General features: G+C 35.2%; 1 protein-coding gene across 5 annotated transcripts in view; it reads right to left on the bottom strand.

The window, feature by feature from the left end:
* The window catches only part of LOC109111580 (engulfment and cell motility protein 1-like), an 82,467-nt gene that overhangs the window by 32,182 nt on the left and 26,606 nt on the right, over nt 1-23,679 (bottom strand). For 2 of the 5 annotated variants that reach the window (XM_042745436.1, XM_042745437.1), the window contains exons 2-14: nt 18,067-18,198; nt 17,446-17,486; nt 16,183-16,255; nt 16,011-16,061; nt 14,151-14,320; nt 10,021-10,056; nt 7,810-7,909; nt 6,706-6,857; nt 6,258-6,336; nt 5,420-5,461; nt 5,209-5,259; nt 4,866-4,988; nt 4,248-4,376 (exon numbers count right to left, since the gene is read on the bottom strand). In XM_042745436.1, the coding sequence (XP_042601370.1) occupies nt 4,248-4,376; nt 4,866-4,988; nt 5,209-5,259; nt 5,420-5,461; nt 6,258-6,336; nt 6,706-6,857; nt 7,810-7,909; nt 10,021-10,056; nt 14,151-14,320; nt 16,011-16,061; nt 16,183-16,255; nt 17,446-17,486; nt 18,067-18,144 (1,125 nt within the window). In that variant the 5' untranslated portion in view covers nt 18,145-18,198. The remainder of the gene's footprint in view (nt 1-4,247; nt 4,377-4,865; nt 4,989-5,208; nt 5,260-5,419; nt 5,462-6,257; nt 6,337-6,705; nt 6,858-7,809; nt 7,910-10,020; nt 10,057-14,150; nt 14,321-16,010; nt 16,062-16,182; nt 16,256-17,445; nt 17,487-18,066; nt 18,199-23,679) is intronic. The other 3 variants (XM_042745438.1, XM_042745439.1, XM_042745440.1) reach the window with 3 other exon arrangements.

A 23,679-nucleotide genomic window follows, 5' to 3' on the forward strand; every position in this document is an offset into this window, starting at 1 on the left:
GGTTCCACAGTGCACAAACTGCTGAAAGAGTCCATATCCCCGATGGATGACAGAGGCCCAGCAAGCTTTCTGCAAATGCTAGGACTGCGATATCGGCTCTCTCTACTCGACCGTCTACTTCAAACTAATCTACGCTTTTCAGAAAATGTGGGATGGTTGCCTTTGAGGATGAGGGCTCGGTGGCTGTCTGACTGGATTTAGAGTTGCCAATTATGCTGGGTTTGAAAGTTCTTGCCTTCGGATGGACCCTCGTGGGTCTAAAACATGGTTTTTATGAGACAAAGAAACAAAGAGAAACAGAGCTAGAGGGTATGTTTGGAAGGGCATTTGCAGTTTTGAATACATACCCTTTTTTGGTGTTTTATGCCTTTATTCTGGTAGGACGGTGAGTGGACAGAAAAATAAAGTGGGACAGAGAGAGGGGAACGGGATCAGGAAGCAGGAAAGGTCTGCGAGTTGTGACTCAAACTCAGAATGCCCAAAGTACAACGGTGCTACATGTTCACTACACTTATGTTCAATGTTCAACACTTATGTTCACTAAAGCTGAATTTTTTTGGCAAAAAAAAAAAAAAAAAAATTCCGTAAAACAGTAATATTGTGAAACATTATTACAATTTAAAGAACTGTTTTCTATTTTAATGGATTTTAAATTGCATTTATTCCAGTGATGATCCTTCAGAAATCATTCTTATATGCTGATTTGGAGCTTGAGAAATACTTATTATTATTATTAGCAATGTTAAAAACAGTTGTGCTTAATATTTTTGTGGAATTTTTTCAGGATTCTTTGACGAATACAAATTCAAAAGAACAGAATTTAGAAATCTTTTGTAGCATTAAGATCTCATCTACTCCAGTCTTTTTGAGGGATAGTGTATGTACAGTATATTGTATAAAACATACTGTAGCATACAGTATATACAGCATAGTACAGAGTATGCAAAACGCTAATATTCCATTCTGAACACCGCCGGAGACCAGTGGCAGAGCACAGTACTTAAAGACACGTCTGTGGTGAGGGCACTGGAGACCAATTTCCCATCCATCAATGTGACAATGCCCTGAGAGAGTTGGAACACAGCCCTCATTAGCAACACTGCTGTCTTCACACATTCTGCACAGTTCCCTAACAGCAGATCACAGGGAGAAACAAACTCCACACTTCTCCTAAAACGCTGTGAAAATGGTGTCTAGACCCTCAGAGCTACCGGTCATTCGACATTGGTGGCATGGGAAAACGAGTGTGTGAGTGTGTGTGTGTGTGTGTGTGTGTGTGTGTGTGTGTGTGTGTGTGTGTGTGCGCGCGCAATCTGAGGAGGTGTTAACACCGCAGGAGGAATTTAGGGAAGGCCTTATCTTCAGACAGCACACGGCACTGTGAAAGGGGTCTTAGTGAACCTCAGAAGCTCACAGGGGCTTAGGAGCACATGACAACTTCAGTCTTGTCCCCTTCAGGCTACTGACCGTGATATGCTCCTGCACACAGGCCTTTCCTGCCTCTACTCTTCTTCACACCTGCCTCGGCCTCTCATTCCTCTTTCCTGCTGCCTTCATATTCTCTGATACCAGGTAAATTGTATAACAGGCTCATCTACTAATGAATTTATTTATTATATAAAATTTATATATTCATTACAATTTATTTAAAATATATATATTAAATCATAACACTTTTTAAAATATTTTTTCAGCCTTTTGATAATATTTGATATTCAGCGGGGTGCTAAAGACCAATAGTAAAAATGCTTCTATAATTCATTAAAACTGATCTGTTTTGGAATATTTTTTCATTAATTCATTTATTTATTTTTGCATTAAAGTTAAACAGAAAACTACCAAAAACTAAATATTACTACTACTTACAGTAATAATTTAAAAAAATCATGTAAAATTTCTTGCAAACAAAATAAAAATGAAATAACATATATCATTGATATTGCCCAGCCCTTGAAACCCTACTTGAAACCTGGCTGACAAATTCACATGAGAAAAAAAAATATGGTGTCAAGATATGACAGATTGACTGGCGGCATTTCTGTCATCTGGGCATGTCTGATGAGGTGACCTGTTTTGATGTGCAAAGAAGAGAGTGCCGGATATTCTGTTGAAGTAAAATGTGTCAAACAAATTTGATAAAAGAGCTCTGAATGTTCTGAGCTTAGCCGAGCTTCAATGGACTCAGACAATGCTTTGAACTATGCAATTATAGTGATATTATTTAGGGACAAACAGCTTTAGCTAAATAAATAAATATGCCATAAAACAATTTTTGGTCACTGTATATGAATTTTCTCTTGCAGCTATTTGATTGAGGCCCTATTCAATTTTTGGTGTTTGAACTTAAATGGGACTTTCTCGATGGCACCCATAGTGAAATGGCAATCTCCACCACTGATTCTCAGTTGATTAAATATATACACACACACACACACACATTTTATATTATATACATTATATATATATATATATATTTTTATTTTTTGGTGAATGATCTCTTTAAGGTTTTTTTTGTTTTTTAGTTTTTTATAAAATGATACTCTAAGGAAGAAACTAAAACTACCAGCAGGTGGCGGTAAATGTCTACATTCGATTCTTTCAAATGGCTGATTCATTCAGGAATGAAGTAAATGGCTATCTTTATGATTGGGGCTTTGAATCATTGATTCACATGATTCGTTCAAAACGTGGATTCATTCAAAACTAAACATCACTATGCTGCTCGGAGACGCACAACAATTCTGCTGTGCCTTTAAAGCAAAGTCCCTTTAAGGCAAGTCGTCACTCGACGGTCATCTTTGAAACGCCTCTCTGGCATGCAAGTTTCTGACTGTTTCTATAGCAACCGGGACTAACGGCAACTGCAGTGACGTGCTGACTTTACCGATTAGCGATTGGCTCTTTCATTCAAAAGATAGGGCTTAAAAACATAATATTGTGTTTAAAATATAACACAATATCAACTTCATATTTACTGAACTGTTGTATATCACATTTAAACTTGTAATATTCGGGACAAAAACAGCACTCGTGTAATACTGCTTGTGTGACATTGTATGATATAAATATACAATGAGAAAAAAAATCATACAGAGGGATTTTTATTTTGAGTTTTAGGGCATAACTGCATTTTAAAGGTTGTTGCCCTGCATCACATTTGTCAACAGTCAACTATATGATATGTAAGATGATGTAAAGGTCTGGGGGCGGGGCCAGTGCGTGAACTGCATTAAAATATTTTAATAGCGTTATTTTTTCATAACTAATTAATTCATCTATCTATCTATCTATATATATATATATATATATATATATATATATATATATATATATATATATATATATATATATATATATATATATAAACACACACACACACACATTCATATAGGGCTGCACGATTGTCATGCGCATTTTGTTAGTAAGGCTGGTTCTTTAATCAGCAGTAACTCATCATCATGTGCTTTCAGATGGAGCAGCATTTACTACACAGAGCCGTAGTTCACTTACAAGTTACGCAAAAAAATTGCAGACGATTTTATTGCCCGATTATGAAATCGAAGAAATAGTTCGCAATAATGACAGCTGTGTGCATAGCTTCTCAGTGAACTTTAAATTATTAAATTATTAAAAAACATTAAATTAGTTTTTCTTTTTCAAGATATTTAAAAATGTTTCAGCATGGATAAAACCAACGCTCCTCCTATAAGTGTAAATTTTGAGAGGGAAAAAAACTGCCTTAATTAGTAGGCTGAACATTGCATTTTATTATTACATTCAGAAATAATGTAGGCTAAAATAATTGTAAATAAAAGCAAAATTACAAACACAATTAGGTTATTTTATTTCCCTTCTCTCCACAACAAATCCTCTAAAGTTGTATTTAGGCTAATAAGCGTCAAGGCAAGCCAAAACAAATTAATTTAAAAACGAAACTGAAGCCTACCTTTCTCATTCTGCATGTATTTAATTCTTTTGCACAGAGAAAATGTTGGATTATGCAACAGACATGCAACTCATTGACTTCATGTAGTTGATTAATAAACAATTGGTATCGGCCCTTTTCATGTTATTTCCGATATGCCGATGGCTTTAAAATAATCAAAAATCGGCCAATAAATATATAAGATAAACACTAAAGTGTTACTGTTAGTCTGTCTGTCTGTCTGTCTATCTATCTACTATACACACTGTATGTGGGTGTGTGTGTGTGTGTGTGTATTGCAATGTCTTGTATGAAAACTTACGATGAAGCCCAGCTTTTTGTAGTCTCTGGTGTACATGGATTTGCGCTTCTCAATGCTGCCACTGTTGTTAGAATCGCACTCAACGTCAAAAGCGATCCTGCGTAGCTCGAAGATGATGTCCCTCTGAGCCTATACAAACACAGGTACAAAACCTTATTATTACACAGCTTGATTCTGATCTCTCAATCAAAACAATACGCCAACAACAGCTACATGTTTCTCATATCACTCTTTCTTTCTCAAAGTAATAAAATGGTAACACTTTAGTATAGGGACCATTTCTCACTATTAACTAGTCTCTTATTAACATGCCTGTTTATTAGTACTTATAAAGCACATATACTGCATGACCATATTCTACATCCCTAATCCTACCCAATACCAAAAATTAACACCTACCTTACTAACTATTAATAAGCAGCAAATTAGGAGTTTATTAAGGCAAAAATCATAGTTAATGGTTTGTTAATAGCGAGAATTGGACCTTAAAATAAAGTGTGACCAATAAAATAATTAAACTGAAATCAATATTTAATGTCCATTCATTTATTGGCCAAGCAGCTGTTTAAGTAGGACCGAAAAGTTGAACAGTTATTACAGCAGCAGACAGAGGTTCACCTGGTCTTGAGGATCCATCTTTGTCATCATGCGGTCCTCCAAAAGGTTAAAGGTCAAAACTTGTAGCACATACAACTGGTGGGCCATTTCATCATTTATGGGTTTGTTACTCCTGATCACATTCTGACAAACAAGAGAGAAAGAGAATTTTAGACAGATGGAGAACATTGCACTGCTTTGGAGATATTACTTTCCTTTTCCGAAACATCTCTTTTGTTTTATATTCAGCACTTTGATCTGCATTTTATGTATGAAAGAAGCTACGCAAATAATAACACTACTACTACAACCTACTACTTTCCCAGGACTTGAAGAATACATAATGTGTATACTGTGCACTTACGCTGAGGATGATTGAGCGCAGCTGCTTCTGTGCTAGAATGTGGGCCATCTCCTACAATCAAACAAAACATTGAGTCACCTTAGTTCTCACAGACTCACACACATATTCAATAACCTCTTCAAAAGGTGTAGCTCTACAAAATATGAACCATCTCAGTCAAATAGCAGTTAAATCACCTACAGAGGCTTTACCTCAACTAGAGAGCACTTACTGTAAGAGGACAATCAAGGATGTTCACACTGTCCTCATCAAACTACCATTACGAGCACAGCGAGGGGAAAAAATAATGAGAGAATGAGATAGAAAAAGAGAAGGGAAAAGAAGCGAGAGAAAGCAGAGGCATTTTGTTAGTAGAACAGAAATGAGAGGTCAGCAAAACAGACCTGAAGAAACTGTAAATCGAGATTTAGGATATGAGGCAGTTACACAAGCCCGCTGTGACTCTGAAGTCACCCTCTCTTACTTAAAGCTGCTGTAAGCAGTTTTTTAATCCCACGCAATAAAATGTCCAACTACCTGACAGATATCACAAAAATAGGTGCCCTGAGAAACCACACAGCCCTGAGAACTGTAAACAACTAGCATGTGTTAGCCACTTAGTTGGCTATCAAGAATAACAGGCATTAAATATGGGTGGAGGCTGAAAGGAAATGACCCGAGCTGAAAAACTCACACATTGCACTCTTACAAAGACACAAATAGACACTCATACAAGTACAAAATACAAAATTATGCCAACTTTAGTGACATATTTGCATAACCTTTCACAAAGTGAACTTCTTGATCTGCATTTTAAGTCCTAAGTTTCCAGCATCAAGTCATTTTTATGTTCCCACTAATATTAAAATGCTGCATGAATGGACAGAAGTGCCCGAATGCCTAAAATGTTGTGTGATGCTACTGACAGTCACAGCTTGTTAGAACAAAAATTTAGACAAACATGGAAGTGATTCACTTGACATTTTCTCAAGTCTTGCCTGATGAAGACACAGTGTCATTACTTAGCCCAGACAACAACAAACAAATGGGTTTGTGTGTGTGTGCTGTACCTGTCTCTTCTCCTCAGGGGCTTTGAGGAACAACGCATTAATCACTGCGATGGTGTAAGTCTGAATGTCCTGATCCGTCCTGTTCCCAGGGAGGAAAAAAAACAAAAAACTAAGAGTGGCAATTAAAGGTAAAGCTCACCAAAAATTGTCATTGTTTACAACAAAAGCATATAGTTACTAAGGTTTGTTAAGCAACTAAAGCTTGATGTCCAGAAGTACATATTCACACTTGGCTGCATCACCTATATGGGCCAATAATGTGCTGCATTTTTGAAATTTTTGGATTCTGGCAGTCACTATATGCTTTCATTATATTATATTCTTCAAATTGTATTAAAGTTGCCATATAGATAAATAAGTGACAAAATTTAAATTTTTGGCTCAACTTTTCCTTTAAATAATCTCTATTTGATAACTACAATTGCAAAGAGCTATCAATTGTCCATACCCTTGCAGATGGGGGATGAGCTGGCCAATAGTGATTTCTTGAGCCACCTTCTGGTAGAGATCTTGACTATTGAGCACCATTGATTCCAGGATGGCTAGAGACCTCTGGAGTACAGCAGTGTCCATTGCAGCTTTACACACATAACTGGCAATCTGAGGATGAGGTGAGAGGGGCTTTGATTGGTTAAAAAGGATGCACAGAAATCTGAATGTTTAAAATCTAGAGTGCCATCAAAATAGAGTATGAACATGGTGCAGTTCAGTGTATTGTGAGATTTTTAGATACCCATTTTTAATGATCAAACATTTTTTTTCTTCAGAAGCATCAACCATTTAACATCTGTATGTAAATTTTATGTTCATGTATAGTTAAAAGCTTTTGAAACATTTCCTCTTTGTGCATAACATACAAATAAATATATTTTTAAATAAATGAGTGCTGCAGGGATAATATAAATTTTAGTACTTCTGGTTCCATTGTCCCAAAGCCAATTGATTTTTAAATGTGATTTTGGTTAAATGCCTGAAATAAGGTCTGTGGTTAACACAAGCTCAAGATACTTTCATACTTTATTCTACAACATAAAATATACCAGTAATACTTTTAAAGATTTTACTTGTCTTGAACAAGTGGCTAAATGGAACTACCGAAGTTGTGAAATAGTAAATTCATCTACTTACTAGTCCCTTTTACAGCATTGCTGTGTGCATAATCACACTCTTTCACTCTTTCATCAAACTTTCAGGGAAAATGTATTTAAATAAAGACAAAGAGATGTCAGAACTCAATGGTAGTGACATTATAGTCTTGTGCCCCTGGTGTAGCTCTTTCACAGCTTAAGTCTAGCTTTTTACTTCTGGCATTTAAATTAAGGCTTAAAAATTCAAGGCTGTGTTCATTTTTGAAGATTATCGTGATGAAAAAAAATGTGTAAGAATCATACAATGTTCTGAGGGAACCAGTTTGTTGTCAAAGTCCAAGTTCACCTACAAAAACACATCATCCCTGCAGCAATCTATTTGATACCCTCTACTGATACCCTTTCCATTTCATGGAAACTGGCAACTTCTGAAAAGACTTCCACTGATACCCATGTGGACGCACCTTCTTGATAAAGGCCACAGAGAAGGTGTCCCAGGAGACAATGCCATGGTCCATGAGCTCCACGAAGGCCGTCAGTGTAAAGGAGAGCAGGTCACCAAAGCTAAAAAAGACAAGACAACAGCCACTAGCCACGTCTCTACCGCTCACCTGCACTGAAAGAACAGCTAAGCCTCAGCTTTACAGAGCGATAGCGAGCGAGAAGAATCAAGTACTGGTGCAGCTGAAGAACAGGAGGACATGGAGTCAGTCCAGCTGATGTTCCTGTCCTTCAGAAGAGCAGTGAATGCCAGAGAGTTTGGCAGCAGAGGAATAACACTGGCAGAAATGATCAGTGGTATCATGCAGCAGTTTGTTTTTGGGACATTACAGTTATAATGGCTGAACATACAACAAAATACACTAGCCTTCAAAGGAATATTTAGGTCAAATACAAGTTAAAGGCATATTACAACCAAAAATGTAAATGAATTGTGTAATTTAATCCCTCACATTGCTCCAAACCTGTATGACTTTCTATCTTTTGTGGAACAGTGTCAAATCAAGTCGAAACAAGTTTTATTGTTATTGCAGAAGTGCAATTTTAGCACTATTTGTTTACTTTTAATATTTTACTTTTATGCTTTAATTTTATTAATACATTTTATTAATAGATAGTTTTTTTTAGATTTTGCTTTATTTTTGTGCTTTTGGGCATTTTTATTAGTTTTTGGCTGTTTTAAATATTTCTATACAGTTTTAATTATAGTAACTTTAGTAATTCAACTTATTTCAGTTTATTTTCAATGCAACATTTCTATTATTAAGTTTTCCTGATGTTTAAATTTTATCACAGCTTTCAAATAACGAAACCATTTTATTAGTTGTAGTTTCAGCTAACAATAATTCCCACAAAAAAAAAAAAAAAAAAATTATCCAATTTTGGAACAACATGGGAGTAAGTAAATTATGTTTAACTATAATAAACAGCATGCTGTGATTGCATAGAAAATAATTTTGTACCTCAATTTGATGAAAAAACAAAACAAAACAAAAAAAGTAACTCTACTGGGCAAAGCTACTATCATACAAGCATGTCACTAATGCTGTTGATAATAGGGTAATTTGTATTAAATCTCAAATATTCCTTTAAGTAATAAGACTTAATTACTCTAGAGTCTTTAGTAAATCAGACCTTAATTAAATCAGATAGTGTCTTTAAAATCTAATTTACAAATCTTCAGTGTGTGCGACAGCTTTCTAGGTTAAGATTTTGGCTTTAAAATGAATAACACTGCCCCCTATCGTCACAAATACCTCAGTTCATGCCTTTTCATTAATTCTCGATACAGGTGGAACGAAAGGTAAAACTTACAACATAACAAAAAATACAGCTTTTGAGCTAAATTAATTAATTAATTAATTAATTTTCAATTTAATAAATACAAAAACCACTTCCGGCCAAGAAGTCTTGAGTTACAAAAACAAATACAAATAATAAAATTGTCTAAAGAACACAAAAGGCAGAGCCCTAGATATGAAACAGAAAAGACATAATAAAATTGCCTGCACTGAGCTTAGTGTTGAGTGTTTGAGGATAGCAGGGAGTTAATACAGCACAAGTTAGACCTCATAATAAAAGACATTAGTTTGAACAGCAACTCATAAATGTACCACTGGGAGCAGGAAGTATTTGCAGCTGGAATTGGGCAAAACCCTACAAATAATTACCATGGTGACAATAAGAGATGATGACATCTCACTAAGGGATATTTAATGTTAAGTAAATGTAATGTACATGGAATGTGAGTTTAGCTGAGGTCACTGGTTGTTTATGACAACCAATCATTTTAGAGGGCAACAGGACTTTAAGCAACAAGCAGGGTTTTGATCAACTTTAAGAGGAATGGTGGGGGTTACAATCATGGAAATGTGAGCAAATAATCTTGTCGATAAATGGAAGAAAAAAAAAGTTTCCCAAAGGTTAGTGCAAAGTTCCCCCTAAAGCACCAATGTTGCCCAATACCACATGCAAAAGAAAGAAAGATGATTTGGTTACATGGAAATAACATAAAATCATCAGAAAAATGGTAGTGACTGCAGCAGTTGCCAAGTGTTCCCATCGCTTTGATTGGTTTTGAGCACTGAGGCCAGAGCCCGATCATGCAGAGACTCGGCCCGGAGATTAGAGGGTAAGTGACAGGGGGGTAATCCAGCTCGAGGGGAGGGGCTTACCAGGGCTTCATAATCTTCTGCAGTTTCTGATACCGTCTGAAAAGATTTAAAAACTTTGACGTCAGGGAGACAGAAAAACACAGTCAGGGTCCAAATATTCCTTTCTGAACCCATTATGACAATTACATTAGGAAAATCTGTGGAAAACCCATTGCAAAATACAGAAAATCTTAAACATCCAGTGAGGCATGAGCTGAGAGAAACACATTCTGTAGCTGAACATTAAAAACCCTTTCTGAGAAACACAAAGCATGCAAAGCAGAACACTGGGAGAAGACTGCAAACGCACACACACACACACACTGCCTTTACACGCATTTAATGCACGACATGTGCTTTACTCCCTGTGGTGGTTATGAGCAAGTGTGAAGGATTACCACAAGTATCCATTACAAATCATCATGTATTATATTGCATTCATTTACGACTCAAACGTGGCTCTTGTTTCCTCTCATGGTCCTGTCAGCAGGGCTTAAACATGGGGCTTAATACACAGATATGACTCATCATGTTTGTTCATTAAAGCTGAGGCACATTGCCTGTTTGCTGTATCATTTCGTAACCAATGACTTGCACTGTACTGTTAAAACCTATTTAATCTCATAGGTTACATTTGGAACCATACACTTACAGAAAAACAAGGTACAAAAGCTTTCACTGGGCCGGTACACTGTAAATAAGGTACAAAGGTGTACCTTTCGAAAATATAGCACCCCAGTGACAGCTTTTGTACCTTTACATTTAGTCATTTAGCAGACGCTTTTTATCCAAAGCGACTTATAAATGAGGAAAATGGAAGCAATCAAAATCAACAAAAAAGCAATGATATGCAAGTACAAGTCTAAGTTAGCTTAACGCAGTACACATTTTTTTTTAATTATATAATAAATATAAAGAAAACCAATAGAATAGAAAAAGAAAAGAGCAAGCTAGTGTTAGAGGCCTATTTTGCTTTTGTTAATTGTATAATTTATAAAAAAAACAGACAGAATACAAAAAGATTTGAGAAGCTAGTGTTAGTTTGTTTTTTGTTTTTTTAAGAAAACAAGCTGTTAGTAAATGAATAGAATGAGAGTCTAAAAGTTTTTTTTAAAAGAATAGAATTAGAATAGACAGTGATATTGTTAGAAGGTCAAATAAAGATGGAAGAGATGTGTTTTTAGATTGCTAAAATTGCCTGTGTTTTTCAGATTGATGTTTAAGATTTTTGTTTTTTTTTTAATAATATTGCTTGTTCACATGCTTGCACACTTGTACATATGTAAGCGGTACAACTGTGGAAAAAACAACAAAGCCTTATTTCCGTACCGTAAAAACAAATGAATACATTGTGTTATTTAATGCATTTATTCATGGTGTATTCAGAAATCATTCTAAAATGCTAAATTGCTATTCAAAAAGCATTTCTTCTTATTATTATCAATGTTGAAAAGTTATGCATCTTAGTATTTTTGTGGAAACTGTCATATACATTGTTTTCAGGATTCCTGATTAATAGAAAGTTCAAAATACCAACATTTATTCATATAAAAATATTTTGTAACCTTATAGATGTCCTTGCTGATTAAAAGTATTAATTTATGAAAAAGATAATCTTACTGGCCTTAAAATTTGAACAGTAGTTTGTGTTTATCTACAAGTGTAGTTTATTGGGAATAGAAGACTCCTATTGAAAATATAAAGCAAACCATGAATACACCATTAATAAATGCAATAAATAAAACAATATATGGGCAAAATTAATGATTAACCATGGAAACCTAACATAATAAATAATGCAATAAATAATACCATGCATTGCTTTAACACTTTTTAACAATACACTACAATTTAATGCATTGACTTTGCTTCACTTAATGTGAAGCAACAAACTTTAGTGTTTTTAAGTTCCAGTTGGATCTTATCAATCAACTGTGCAAATTTCAATTATGTAGTTTCCTTATGCTGGTTACAATTATGACCAAAATTCAATCACATTTTAAAAACTTTTTTTTTTTTTTCACAGCGTGCTACAGCAGCACATGACCAGTAGAGGGAGGTCCTACACCACCACCAGCCGGCAACATTCATGCCCCATGATGTCAGAGTACTTGCTCCATACCCTCAAGAGTGCCGTCATGCTTAAGTCTTTTGAATAATCATCGCCTGGTCAGTGGCTAACAGGAATTCATGGCAAGAATGTGAGACAGTGTGTACTTGTGTGTATGCGCGTGTCCACTTGGATTCTTAACGGTATGAAAGGACTGCATAGAAACCCACACATAGGCTCTTTGAGGTCAGGAGCTGTTGACACAGAGCTGCTTTATATAAACCATACCCATGGAAATGATTTCCATGGTCAGCTCTCCAGTGTACCAAAATGTTGAAACCCCTCGGCTGGCGGCGCAGAGCTCCGATAAGTAAAAACGCAGCTATTGATTCAGTGAAGTAAAACCAACATCCCAACGGCAGAATAATTTCACTCAACCGCCGAAGCACCAGAGGGAAATCACTTCTGCTCAAGCAAGAAAATTAATGTATTAGGCAATTCAGATAAATATTCTTCCGCAACAATGTGAAGTGTGAAAAGAGCCATTGGAGGAGTACGACCTTGACAATTGAAGAAAGGACAGGCATAATTAGGTTAGCATTTAACGGAAAACAAAGGCATGAGCCTGTGAAGTTCACTAGCTGGAGAGGAAACAATCAGTTTGATAGACAACCTTGTCTTTCCTAAAACAATTTCTTCCCTACAGCTTCCCTATAGTGTTTCCTCCTAGCCTCCTTTGTGTTTCTTTAATGCATTATTATTCCTTGACTCAGCCTCTAAGTGAGTTTTTCCAGTCCCAGTGTTCTCCCTCTTATGTTTCTGTACTCTGTCTCGCTACTAAGGCAGTTTGCGTCTGCTGGCAGAGCTCTGCCTCCTCATGGGACCGTCCATATAGGAGCTGAAAAAGCGCCAGCTCAGCAGATAGTCTGTCTCCGCTTTAACCTTCAGCTGAGATGGTCAAGCCACATGGCTGCTTTATATCACAGAGGAGACTGGAGGAGTGAATTGTATACACTTCATTTATTATTAATAGACCTGTGTCTGATATAAAATATCTGCAGTTTATTTGGATGGTGCATCTCTGCTGTGATTGAGTTGGAAGGTGCATTGTTTGTGCTGTGATTGCAGCATCAAAAAACACTACAAAGTGTCCTCAATCACAACAATCAAGTTTTAAATCACAACACAACACTAAGTCTCCAAAAACAACAAAGTGTGATCAAACACAACAGCACATGCTGTCAGACACAACATAACACTGGCCTCAAAACAACAACACAAAAAAGTGCCGTCAGTGTTGTTTCTGTTGTGTTTGAGGACATTAAAGGACATCTAAGTTTTCAGGGGCAGTTGTGTTTGTGGTCCCACATTGTGTTTTGATGTGATTAAAAGCATGTTTTGTATTTGAGGACCTTCCACTTTGTTGTGTTTGATTTGAAGCCACAATGTTGGGTTGTGATTAAGGAGACATTGTGTTTTGTGTTTTAGAGCATGTTATTTTTTTATTTATTTATTTTAGGAAGGTGTGAGGGTTGCGTTTAAAGGCCATTATGTATTATCAATGCCAAATTGTTGCTATTGTTGTTTTTGTTCTCTCTGAGAAAACTACACTACCGTTAAGAAGTCACTTCAGTCTTCAGTGCCACATGATCCTTCAGAAATAATTTCTTACATTTCTTATTACCAATGTTGAAAACAGTTGTTTGAAACTATAATTTGTTTTCAGCATTCTTGATAAATACAAAGTTCCAAAGAACAGCGTTTATTTAACACAGAAATATTTTGTAATGTTATAAATGTGTTTGCTGAATAAAAGTATACATTTCCTGAAAAAAATAAAATAAACAAAAAACTCTTACTGACCAAATGGTAGATTATGTTTATCTAAAAGTTTAGTTTATTGGGATTTGAAATCTCCTTCAGAGAAATCTGAATAGGCTTCATCTCAGAAAACAGTGCAAGTCACTGGCTGTTTTTTTATTCAGGTCTGAATAGCTTAAGCCCTGCTAAGAGGACACATAAATGAGTGAATATCAAGAGCACTGTAATGGTAACAGAGCGATAGAAGGAAAAGCAGCCAGAGGAACAAACAGTTACTTACTCTGTGCCACTCTCCACCATCTGTGTGAGCAGCGAGATGCCGTCGAGGTTGATGAACTCCTGAGCAAAGGTGATGTCTCGTGAAGAGTTGGCCAGATCCTTCAGAGCGTCCAGCTTCATGTCCATGCTGGACGACTGGATGCGCTCGTGCAGCTGCTGGGCCATCTGGGCCTGTTACCATGGCCACAGAAGAGGCGTGTAAATGAGAGTGTGACAGATCGTCAGGTAGTCACACAACTCAAGGAAGAAGGTGAGACTGCACTTCTCTAAAATCCACAATCATTCCCTCATTAGAAAGTTTTAATCATGCCAGTGTGTCATGGTTTTTACATAATGCATTTATACATTTTTTATTTTTCATTTCAATGCAGATTACTAAACTATTCTCCAAGTTATATTCAAATAAATTAAAAGTCAGTTTATGCATTTAAAATTTCTGCATTTGCAGTGGCCCCAAAAAGTATTTAGATACTTAAGATGCACTTATATGACAATAAAAGATGAATGAATTTCATCGCATTTGAGTACCAGTATTATTTTAGCATCATTGTGACACTATTTTAGTTTTCATTCAAATTTTGTATGAGTTTTTAATTTAATATATTTGAATATTTTTTTTTTTAAATTTGGTAAATGTTTTGTCATTTTTATTATATATATATATATATATATATATATATGAGTATATATATATATATATATATATTATATATATATTATGATTGGTTTTTTTTTTTTTTTTTTTTTTTTTTTTCCCTCTATATAACACAAAAACAAATAAAAATATTAATAAAAACTATATATGGTTTTATTACTTTTTATTTGTTAGTTTAGTACAACTAGATAAACCTAATGGAAAATAACAAACATTGCTTTGCCAACTACTAAATAAAAAAAAAACAGAAAAAACTTTAACCGAAATAAAATCTATTTTTTAATGGTTTTAGTTTTATTTAATTGCAATAACTGTGGTAAGGGCAATGCAGAAGTGGCATAAAATTAGTTTTCAGTAATCAGTCATAATCTTTTCTGACTACATTTGACAAGACTTACATTATTTTAAATGATCTGATTTAAATGACAAACATTTAAAAAAAATCATAATTTATTTACAGATGACAATTGCATTATATGCAAAATATCAAACCAATGACATTTAATTACTGGAGTGACTTAAAATTCCAAATACTTTTTGTAACAACTGTAATCTGATTTCCATCTCTCTTCTCTTCAAACTAAACTTGCTTTGATCACCTTAAAAAAGCACCTTGACTGAACTAATGTAACCGAACACAGCATTATAAATATATGCTTCATCATGAACACTACAGAATTGCTTTCTTCTGTGAAACCTATTGAAACCGTACCGAGCACTGATGAATGTTAAATATCAGTGGCGGCTGGTGCAGAACATCACAGGAAAAGAAACAGTCATTGTTGTCATTATGCTAGAGGGGACGGTTTCAAATGTCACAGACATCAGCTTTAAATATCATCATTCCCAAGCCGCAAATTCAGACGGGTCATATGAACAGCAGTTTCTGAATGAAATATTCATCCTAATATAATGCGGCTTCAAAATGACAATACATTTTTATAACAAAGAGCCAATCCGTAACTGGCAGAGAGAAAATAATGACAGCTGGGAACATTTACGCCTTCACAGGTCACGCAAGAATGTTTCTCAGCTGCTGACACTTCAGGAAGCTTTGGTAATGTAACCTATCACCCCTCACATCTGAAGGATTACAGGCCCCAGCTGGACGGCGCAGGGCTTCAGAGGATAGAGGCAGGTCCCTCCTGCTGATAAAGCCTTTAGAGTTGCCAAAAATACATATATAAATTCAAATGTGCTACTCACAGCTGACGTAGTAAGCCGCAGAATGGAGCCATTTTTGATGTTGTTGCGATTCTGTGAAAAAAAATAAAGAGAGCGAGGAAAAGAGGCTTTGTTATGCACTGGTATGAAGCTTTTTTTTATTATTATTATTGAGCTTAGCAATACAGCTTCTTTTTGAAATTTTGCATTTAACCTTTTCAGTGATGTAAAAGTTGGTTGAGTCAGCATTCTGCAGGGAAAAGGTTTCCGGGTTTGGCAGGTTCCACCTAACGAGAGAAAATTCAGACAATCATCAGAGACACAGAGATGTGTGTTGCTGTGTAACGAAAACAGCATTGGTGAAAAAGGTGATGGGGTAAACTTCTTGAACAGTTGAAATCATTTTTAGAGATTCTTATATTAGAATAAAGGTTAACGGTAACAACATTCATTTGAAACAATAACAATGCTCATGGTAATCAATGGTAATATCCTAAACTCTAAAGAAGAAAAAAAGATACAAAAGAAAAGATAATAGTTAAAATAGTTTTGACATAGAACTAAAACTATTATAAAATGGTAATCCTCACATTTAACCTAATAAATGACAATTTATATTATATATAATTGGTCTGAACAAAACTGTGGTACTTATGGAAGAGCAGAAATACAGTAGCTAGCCCTGTTAACAAAGCAGTGCTGCACTTACAAACATTACTTAATTATCAGACTGAGGTAAAATTAGGTGTGGGCGATATACCAGTAGACACGATTAACCGGTAGAAATTTGTCAACTGGTAGAGATTTTGGACTATTGTCTCTATCGCAGTTACTTTGCTGTGCTACATGGTCACAAAAACGTATCATTTGCATGTGTTTTTAAGCATTGCAGTTTAAAAACACGTGATTTTAAGTCGTTGAAATGCAATCAGCAGCGAAAGAGAACTCTTTTTGCTATATGCAAGCGCTGTCAGAGATGCATGTGAAGACAGTGCTCAGAGAGAGGGAGTATCGTACAGAGTTATTTTTTTCCGCTTTATAGGCCTTGAACAATTAAAAACATACACTTGTATGTGTCCAAATGCCTGTCTTTGGAAGTACTCTCATAAAGTAATCTATGTCTTAAGTGAAAACAAACAGCTGAGAAAGAAAACCTACAGTATGTGTAACAGTATATTGGATCAGGGCAGCTCTTAAAGTGGCAGCAGTCTAATATTCCTGCTGTCTGTAATTCATGTTAATCATACAACAAAAGAGAAAATCTCTCACTGTTCTTGACTAAATCACTTTTGTAACTGTAATAAGAAGATATTTCCATCAAATATACATTAATTACATACAAACACCTCAGATTTGCACAAATCAAGTGAATGTGCTATTTTAATGTCAGAATGGCAAATTTCGCTGAAAGGTTATGAGTTTTCAGGTATGAATGCATATAAAAAAATGCTTGTGAATGTAAATGTTTGTTACTTACCCCTCACAGACTTCTTTAATGATGGCTGAGAGAGGCTTTTTCTGTGGAAAACAAAACAAAACATTATTCATACCCAATAGGACTACTGCATTGACATTAGTTTTTACAACTTTTGATCAAGCGTTTGGTTGAATCAAGTAAATAGCAACAAAGAACGAATAAAGAATTTCAGAATAAGGACAAATGATGAATAAAGAACTTCAGGGTGATTTATGCAAGGTTTGTCTCAATAGTTTTAAAAGCACATCGTCATCATCAGTCAGACACTCACTGCAGGGCCTTCTCTCTCAAATTTTAAAGGAATAGTTCAGCCAAAGAGGAAAATCAAGTCATTATTTATTCACCATGTTTTTCCAAACCCACATTACTTATTCTTCTGTGAAGCACATAGTTATTAAAGGACTGAGGGGTCTTTTTTAGTGTTGTGTTTTTTTAGATATCAACAGCTATGCTCAAGAAATGTCCTTTTATGTCAAGAAAGGGTTTTAAACAACATGAGGCTTAGTAAATAATGACAGAATGTACATTTTTGGGAGAAAAAGCAAATATGCACTATTGTAAGATAAACATACATGCATGTAGATGCATATAAAGAAGATACAATCAGCCATAGGCACTGACCTGGTCAATCTCCATAAGTTTGGGAAAGGCCCCCGGCCACTCGATGGCCACCTTCACAATATCTGCTGGGGGCGGCATGGCTGCGCTGATGGAGGATGTGGCCGCTCACTGCTGCCTGGCTCTCATCAAAGCCTGTAGAGGGAGATAGAGGGAGAAAGCTAGGGTTACACTATGCATACTAATTTATTAAACACATCTCTTTTATCAAATAAATGAATAGTATAAGCAGGGATGTCAAAAATAATAAGTCAAAGCTAGACCGTCACAATTCCAGTATTTCAATGTACCGGTAGTAAAGAGTTCGATTAAATACCAGAGTGCTGCTGTTGATTTGATCTATATGCTCTATCTTTTTTACTATCCACCTCTTTGTTTTCAGGAAAAAAGTGAACTGCGTGAACATCAAATATTTGGTTCAAAAGCATTGAGGTCAGGACAGAGAGCTCTTTCTGTCACTAGATAATTTGCTGTTAATGTGCAAGAGTTGACACCTTGAAGACCTTGAAAATGTATTTCAGGAATGCAAAGCTTTGACTGATGCAGTGTCACTGTGAGAGATTCACTCTGAACAAGAACATTCCTCCTTTGTGACATCTGATACTGGGATATTTTAATTACTGCAGTAAGAGCTACACACTTGTGTCTTTTAAACACTTCTTTATTCATGTCTGAACTTTGCTTTTAAACTAAAACTACTGAGATCAACAGCCGTCAGACAGAATACATGTGCTTTTAAGATTAAAATTATTTGCCAAAATCTACAAGCTACAACTAAAGTTTGCTTTGTCAAGGTTACAAGTTTCTTCAAAATCAACAGTGTTGGTCTATATAATCACAGTGTGTGCCAAGTTGCTGAGTACTGAGCAGTCATGGGATATGCAAACACAGGTTGTCATATATTAATGTGCTCATGGTTGTATGATGACAAACTGACATTTTGACAAATGACACATTTTTGCTGTTTGGTTTATATAAATAGTCTTGGTGGATTGCTGCCTGCAACTTTGTATTGTGATACAATTCAGAACACTGAACTCTTTATTTCAAAAGAGCAAGGGAAATGTTCTTTTCTATTGGCTGAAATTAAATTGACTATTTTCTTTTAGCCCATTTCAAACAGCAATAAAGAGCAACAGAGCAAATGAGCAAATGTCTCTTTCTAAAGCACATTAACAAATAAATAAATTTTGCACTATAAAGATAGGCTTTTTCTTTATAGCTGTAGTCAAACAAACAGAAGTTAATTCCAGCTCAATTTTCTTTAAGTATCTAGCTTACTTTATTTACTAAATTAGAATTATTATTATTATGATCAAGAATAAAATTGTTATTATTAGAGTTACATTTTAAAGATGAATAACCGTCTTAAGTCTCATAAAATGTACAATGCAATAAAACAGAAAATGCTCTTCAAGAAAAGGTTAGGTGAGCCGACAAAGAGAAAGTGACAGCCGTTAAATCCCTGTGTAAATTATTTAGCACTCGTGTCACTCGGGAAACTGCGGATCATCTTTGGTCCTTGTGGATAAACCCTGTTACATATTTAATCCCCCATTCCATAATGCATGGGGATGATTCTTGGAAAGAAAACAAGAACACACGCAGCCTGTGAAACAAGCATTCATTCAACCCATTCAAACAAGCTGCCATGTCACTCTGCCATGACTCATCCCATAATAATCTCCACAGTCAGACACTACCCAGGCTCTGTTGCTATGGCATCTGCTCCATCAGAAGTTGCATCTTTCGAGGGTGGTTCTCTTGGAAATGTTTCATTCCTCGTAAGAAGTTTCCCCATTACAGATGGCATGATTTCAAGCTGACAGAAGTCAATAAATCTCAGTACCAGGATTTATGTAAAGCTCTCAGCTGTTGTTCAAATGGACAGAATAGCTGCACATAGTTGTAGTTTTTATCCTTTGGTCTTATATGATTTGAGATACTGTAAACATAAATTAAGAGAAAGAGGAGTTAATTTTTAAATTCAATTTAAATGGAAACCGTTTGTTTTTTTATTAATTTTTTTTACACAGGAGCACAGCTGAGAATGTATCGCCTCATGAACACTAATTTGATCTTCACATTTAAAAGTAACAGCACTAATAATAATATTGGCACATGACCTGAAAGTTGTGGAAACCAGATGGTAAACTGTGGTTTTAAACTTCTCTTTATTGTCAGAACACTATAAACACGTGAATAAAAATTAGCTTCAAGCTGAATACAAACTTGACCAATTTTTTCAATAACACAACAGGTTAAGTCAAAATATCATGAATATCTAATATAGTGCCTATATTTAGCAAAATGCTCCACTCTGGAGTTATTAACATTAATTTTATGGACATTGAATGGCTTTCCTGAGGTAAATGTAACATTACATGACATTGCTTACAAGCTGTTTTATTGACTGTTGAAACACTGAGTGATCTATTACATGAGAAATTATACACATTGGTAAGCGGTTTCTTTCAAACATGTTTATTCATGTTTAATTCTTACTGTAATTAGTAAAGAGGAAGAGATGATTGGTTCACATGCCGCTTGAACCGATGCGGTTACAGCCTACAGGCACATTAAAGAGAGCCAAAACCACATGTATTGTTTGTATTTCATGATAAGTGAACTCCATTTGAAAGCTGGGACTTTGTTTCATATGAAAAGTAACAAAAGCAAAAAACTTATTGTGATTATTGAATGGCAGAAGCGCTACAAATAACGCTTAGTGAAGTTCATGCATCAACAAAGCCATATCACTATTGATTAAAAATGAAAAATCTAAAGTAATAGAAGAGGATAAAACAATGAAAATATTTTTAGGAGAACAAATTTTTCTTTCTTCTTTACTTAAACACAGATATGGTCATGAAAAGTGCTTCAAGACTGAAGATCTCTCCATTTCATTTTTTTCTTTTAAAATGTATGCATTCTACATATTTTTCTAGGTTTCTCAGGTTTGGCTGCACTACAGCAGAATAAAACTCATGCACAAAGCTATTACAACATTCAAGTACAAGTGGTTTTATTCCACACTGTATGTTGACATAACAGTACAGCATGAAATGCTGGATATGTGGATACAACCACAAAGCAGTGGGACACAAGAAACAACCATGTAAGGTGCTTTCACCAAACCAAGTCTATTAAAGTATTTTTGTCCACTAAAGGATTCATGTCTTGTCCATCAAAAAGTTCCACAAAACAAAAGACGCATCAGAAGTGAAACAAATTAGCATTTTTGATAGACATGGTTTCTTAAACCTACTCAATAATGCTGCTGAAAGGAACCGAGGAGAAAACAGACTGACAGACAGGGTTTGATTTCTAATAGTGCAGTCATTTAAACAGGCAGGCCTAGAGATGTCTCACACACAGCATCGCCTGCTCTTCTGTAAAACCCACTGAATTAATCAAACACTCTGGCCAGTGGCCTTGTCCACCAGTTTCCTCAAAACATTCAGTCTTCACTGTGAGAAAAAGTAAAGCTGAGAAACTATACAACTACACTATATACTCTCATTACCATACTGCACATTAATATAACAGTTTCCTAGACAAAATACGGTATTGCCATTGTATACAGGACTTATACTATGGTATTATCAAGTTTGAGGACATGCACTATGGCAATAACTTGTTTTTGGGCACATATCATGACAGCATCATGTTTCTGAACATGTACCATGTTATTGTCATGTTTTAGGTTATGTACTACCATGTTTATGAACACATACAATGACTAGATCATGTTTTTGGAAATGTACCATTGTAATACCATGTTTTATGACATGTACCATGGTATTTCCATGTTTAAGGTCATATACAATTGCAATAGCAAAGTACCATGGGATACCTTGTAAACAATAAGAAACATACTGAATATTATATGAATGAATATTTTGAATAATTGATGTATATTATAATAATTTAGTATTATAGTACAACAGTATCAAAATATCATGGTATCGACATCAGATACTATCAATGCACCAAGAGACAGACACAGTAGTTTTTATTAAGAGACAAATGATAGCAATAACAATAACTGCACTAATTGCAGGCCACTAAGATCCATGACTACAAACCAATCAGCCAACTCGTTTCATTAGTATTACTCAGAAATTATGTAAACTGCACTGTAAAATGATCCGTAATGTAAGATATGACCCACAAGAAAACGTACACGGGTACATGATCAAACTAAAAGCCTGTTCATCCTCGAGTCAAACAGAGACTATCTTTATTAGACGCTGAACATCATGGACGGTAGGGCATGTGGTTGTCAGAGTGACAGTACCAGTGTGGTTTAAATGTTAAGACTCCACTCTCGCAGAGAGCACAACACCACCAAGCCAAACAGCTGCAGTCTGTCAGTTGTGAGAAGAAATTGAAAGAATGCTCAGAAGTTCACACTCTCACCAGGTTTCGCTTTACTGGATTGCCTTCGTCCTGTATAGATTTCCAAAGAGCCCTCCAGTAATTCATCTGACACCTCTACAAAGGGTCCCAAAGCACAGAGGGCCCACAGCGGCAGGGGCTACAAACGAGCAGCGTGCTTTATCTGCGCTGAGAAACAAAGACATGCGAGTTATTGCTACTCACTTTCTTTGTCTGACTGACGCCGGTCAGCTCTCATTTCTACCCTGCAGGTCTGACCTGTGTCTTGTTCCTACAAACCCTTCTAGAGAGACAGAACTGTGGGTCCCGTTTTGAGACACGCATACGTAGTCAATATCTGGTGGATTTCCATCGGTTGCTATAGTAATGATGTATACGTCAGAATGATGCCAAGAGACATTTTCATACGACAGCTGAGTGTAGCTGTCAGTGTGGAAGAAGAGGAGGGGAAACTGGAGATTGGGACTGTGCTCACGTCTATCATGACATCTCGCCTCGGTGCTGAACTAACAAGAGCATGACGAGCAATGCAAAAGGCATTCTACACATTCATGCATGTATTGTGCAAAACCGCTGACTCACTCACTATTCACAGTGAATGTCACACCGTTCACATGAGGAAAGGGTGAGTGAAAATGAGTGCATTCAGACACAGCTTCAGACAATACTGCACACTTTGCATGTTACACAAGGATCATATCAAAATATTTTAATAACAACAACAATAATTTAAATACTAAAATATTTTAAAATGTATTTTAAATATTGCTTTAATGATAATAAATATAATAACTAAGAACAATCAATTAATAATAATTAAACATGTATTTTGATTATAGCATTAATAATGGAATTATAAAAATAACAATAAAAATAGTTATTTTAAATATTTTAGTTATATTAATAATGCTAATAAACTAATAATAATTATTACTATAATTATTATTATTAGTTAATTATATTGATAAATATTAATAACTAAACACAGAACAAACTATTAATAATAACAAAATATTTATGTTAATTATAGCATTAATAATAAGAATAACAATAATATAAAATAATAGTTATTTTAAATATTTTAGTTATATCAATAATGATAATAAACTAAATAATAATAAGTATTATTATTATCATCATTATCATTATCATTAGTTTATTATATTAATGATAATAAATATTAATGACTAAACAAAGAATAAATAATAATAATAA

The sequence above is a fragment of the Cyprinus carpio genome, chromosome B19 (genome assembly GCF_018340385.1).
Source record: "Cyprinus carpio isolate SPL01 chromosome B19, ASM1834038v1, whole genome shotgun sequence".
Lineage (NCBI taxonomy): Eukaryota > Metazoa > Chordata > Actinopteri > Cypriniformes > Cyprinidae > Cyprinus > Cyprinus carpio.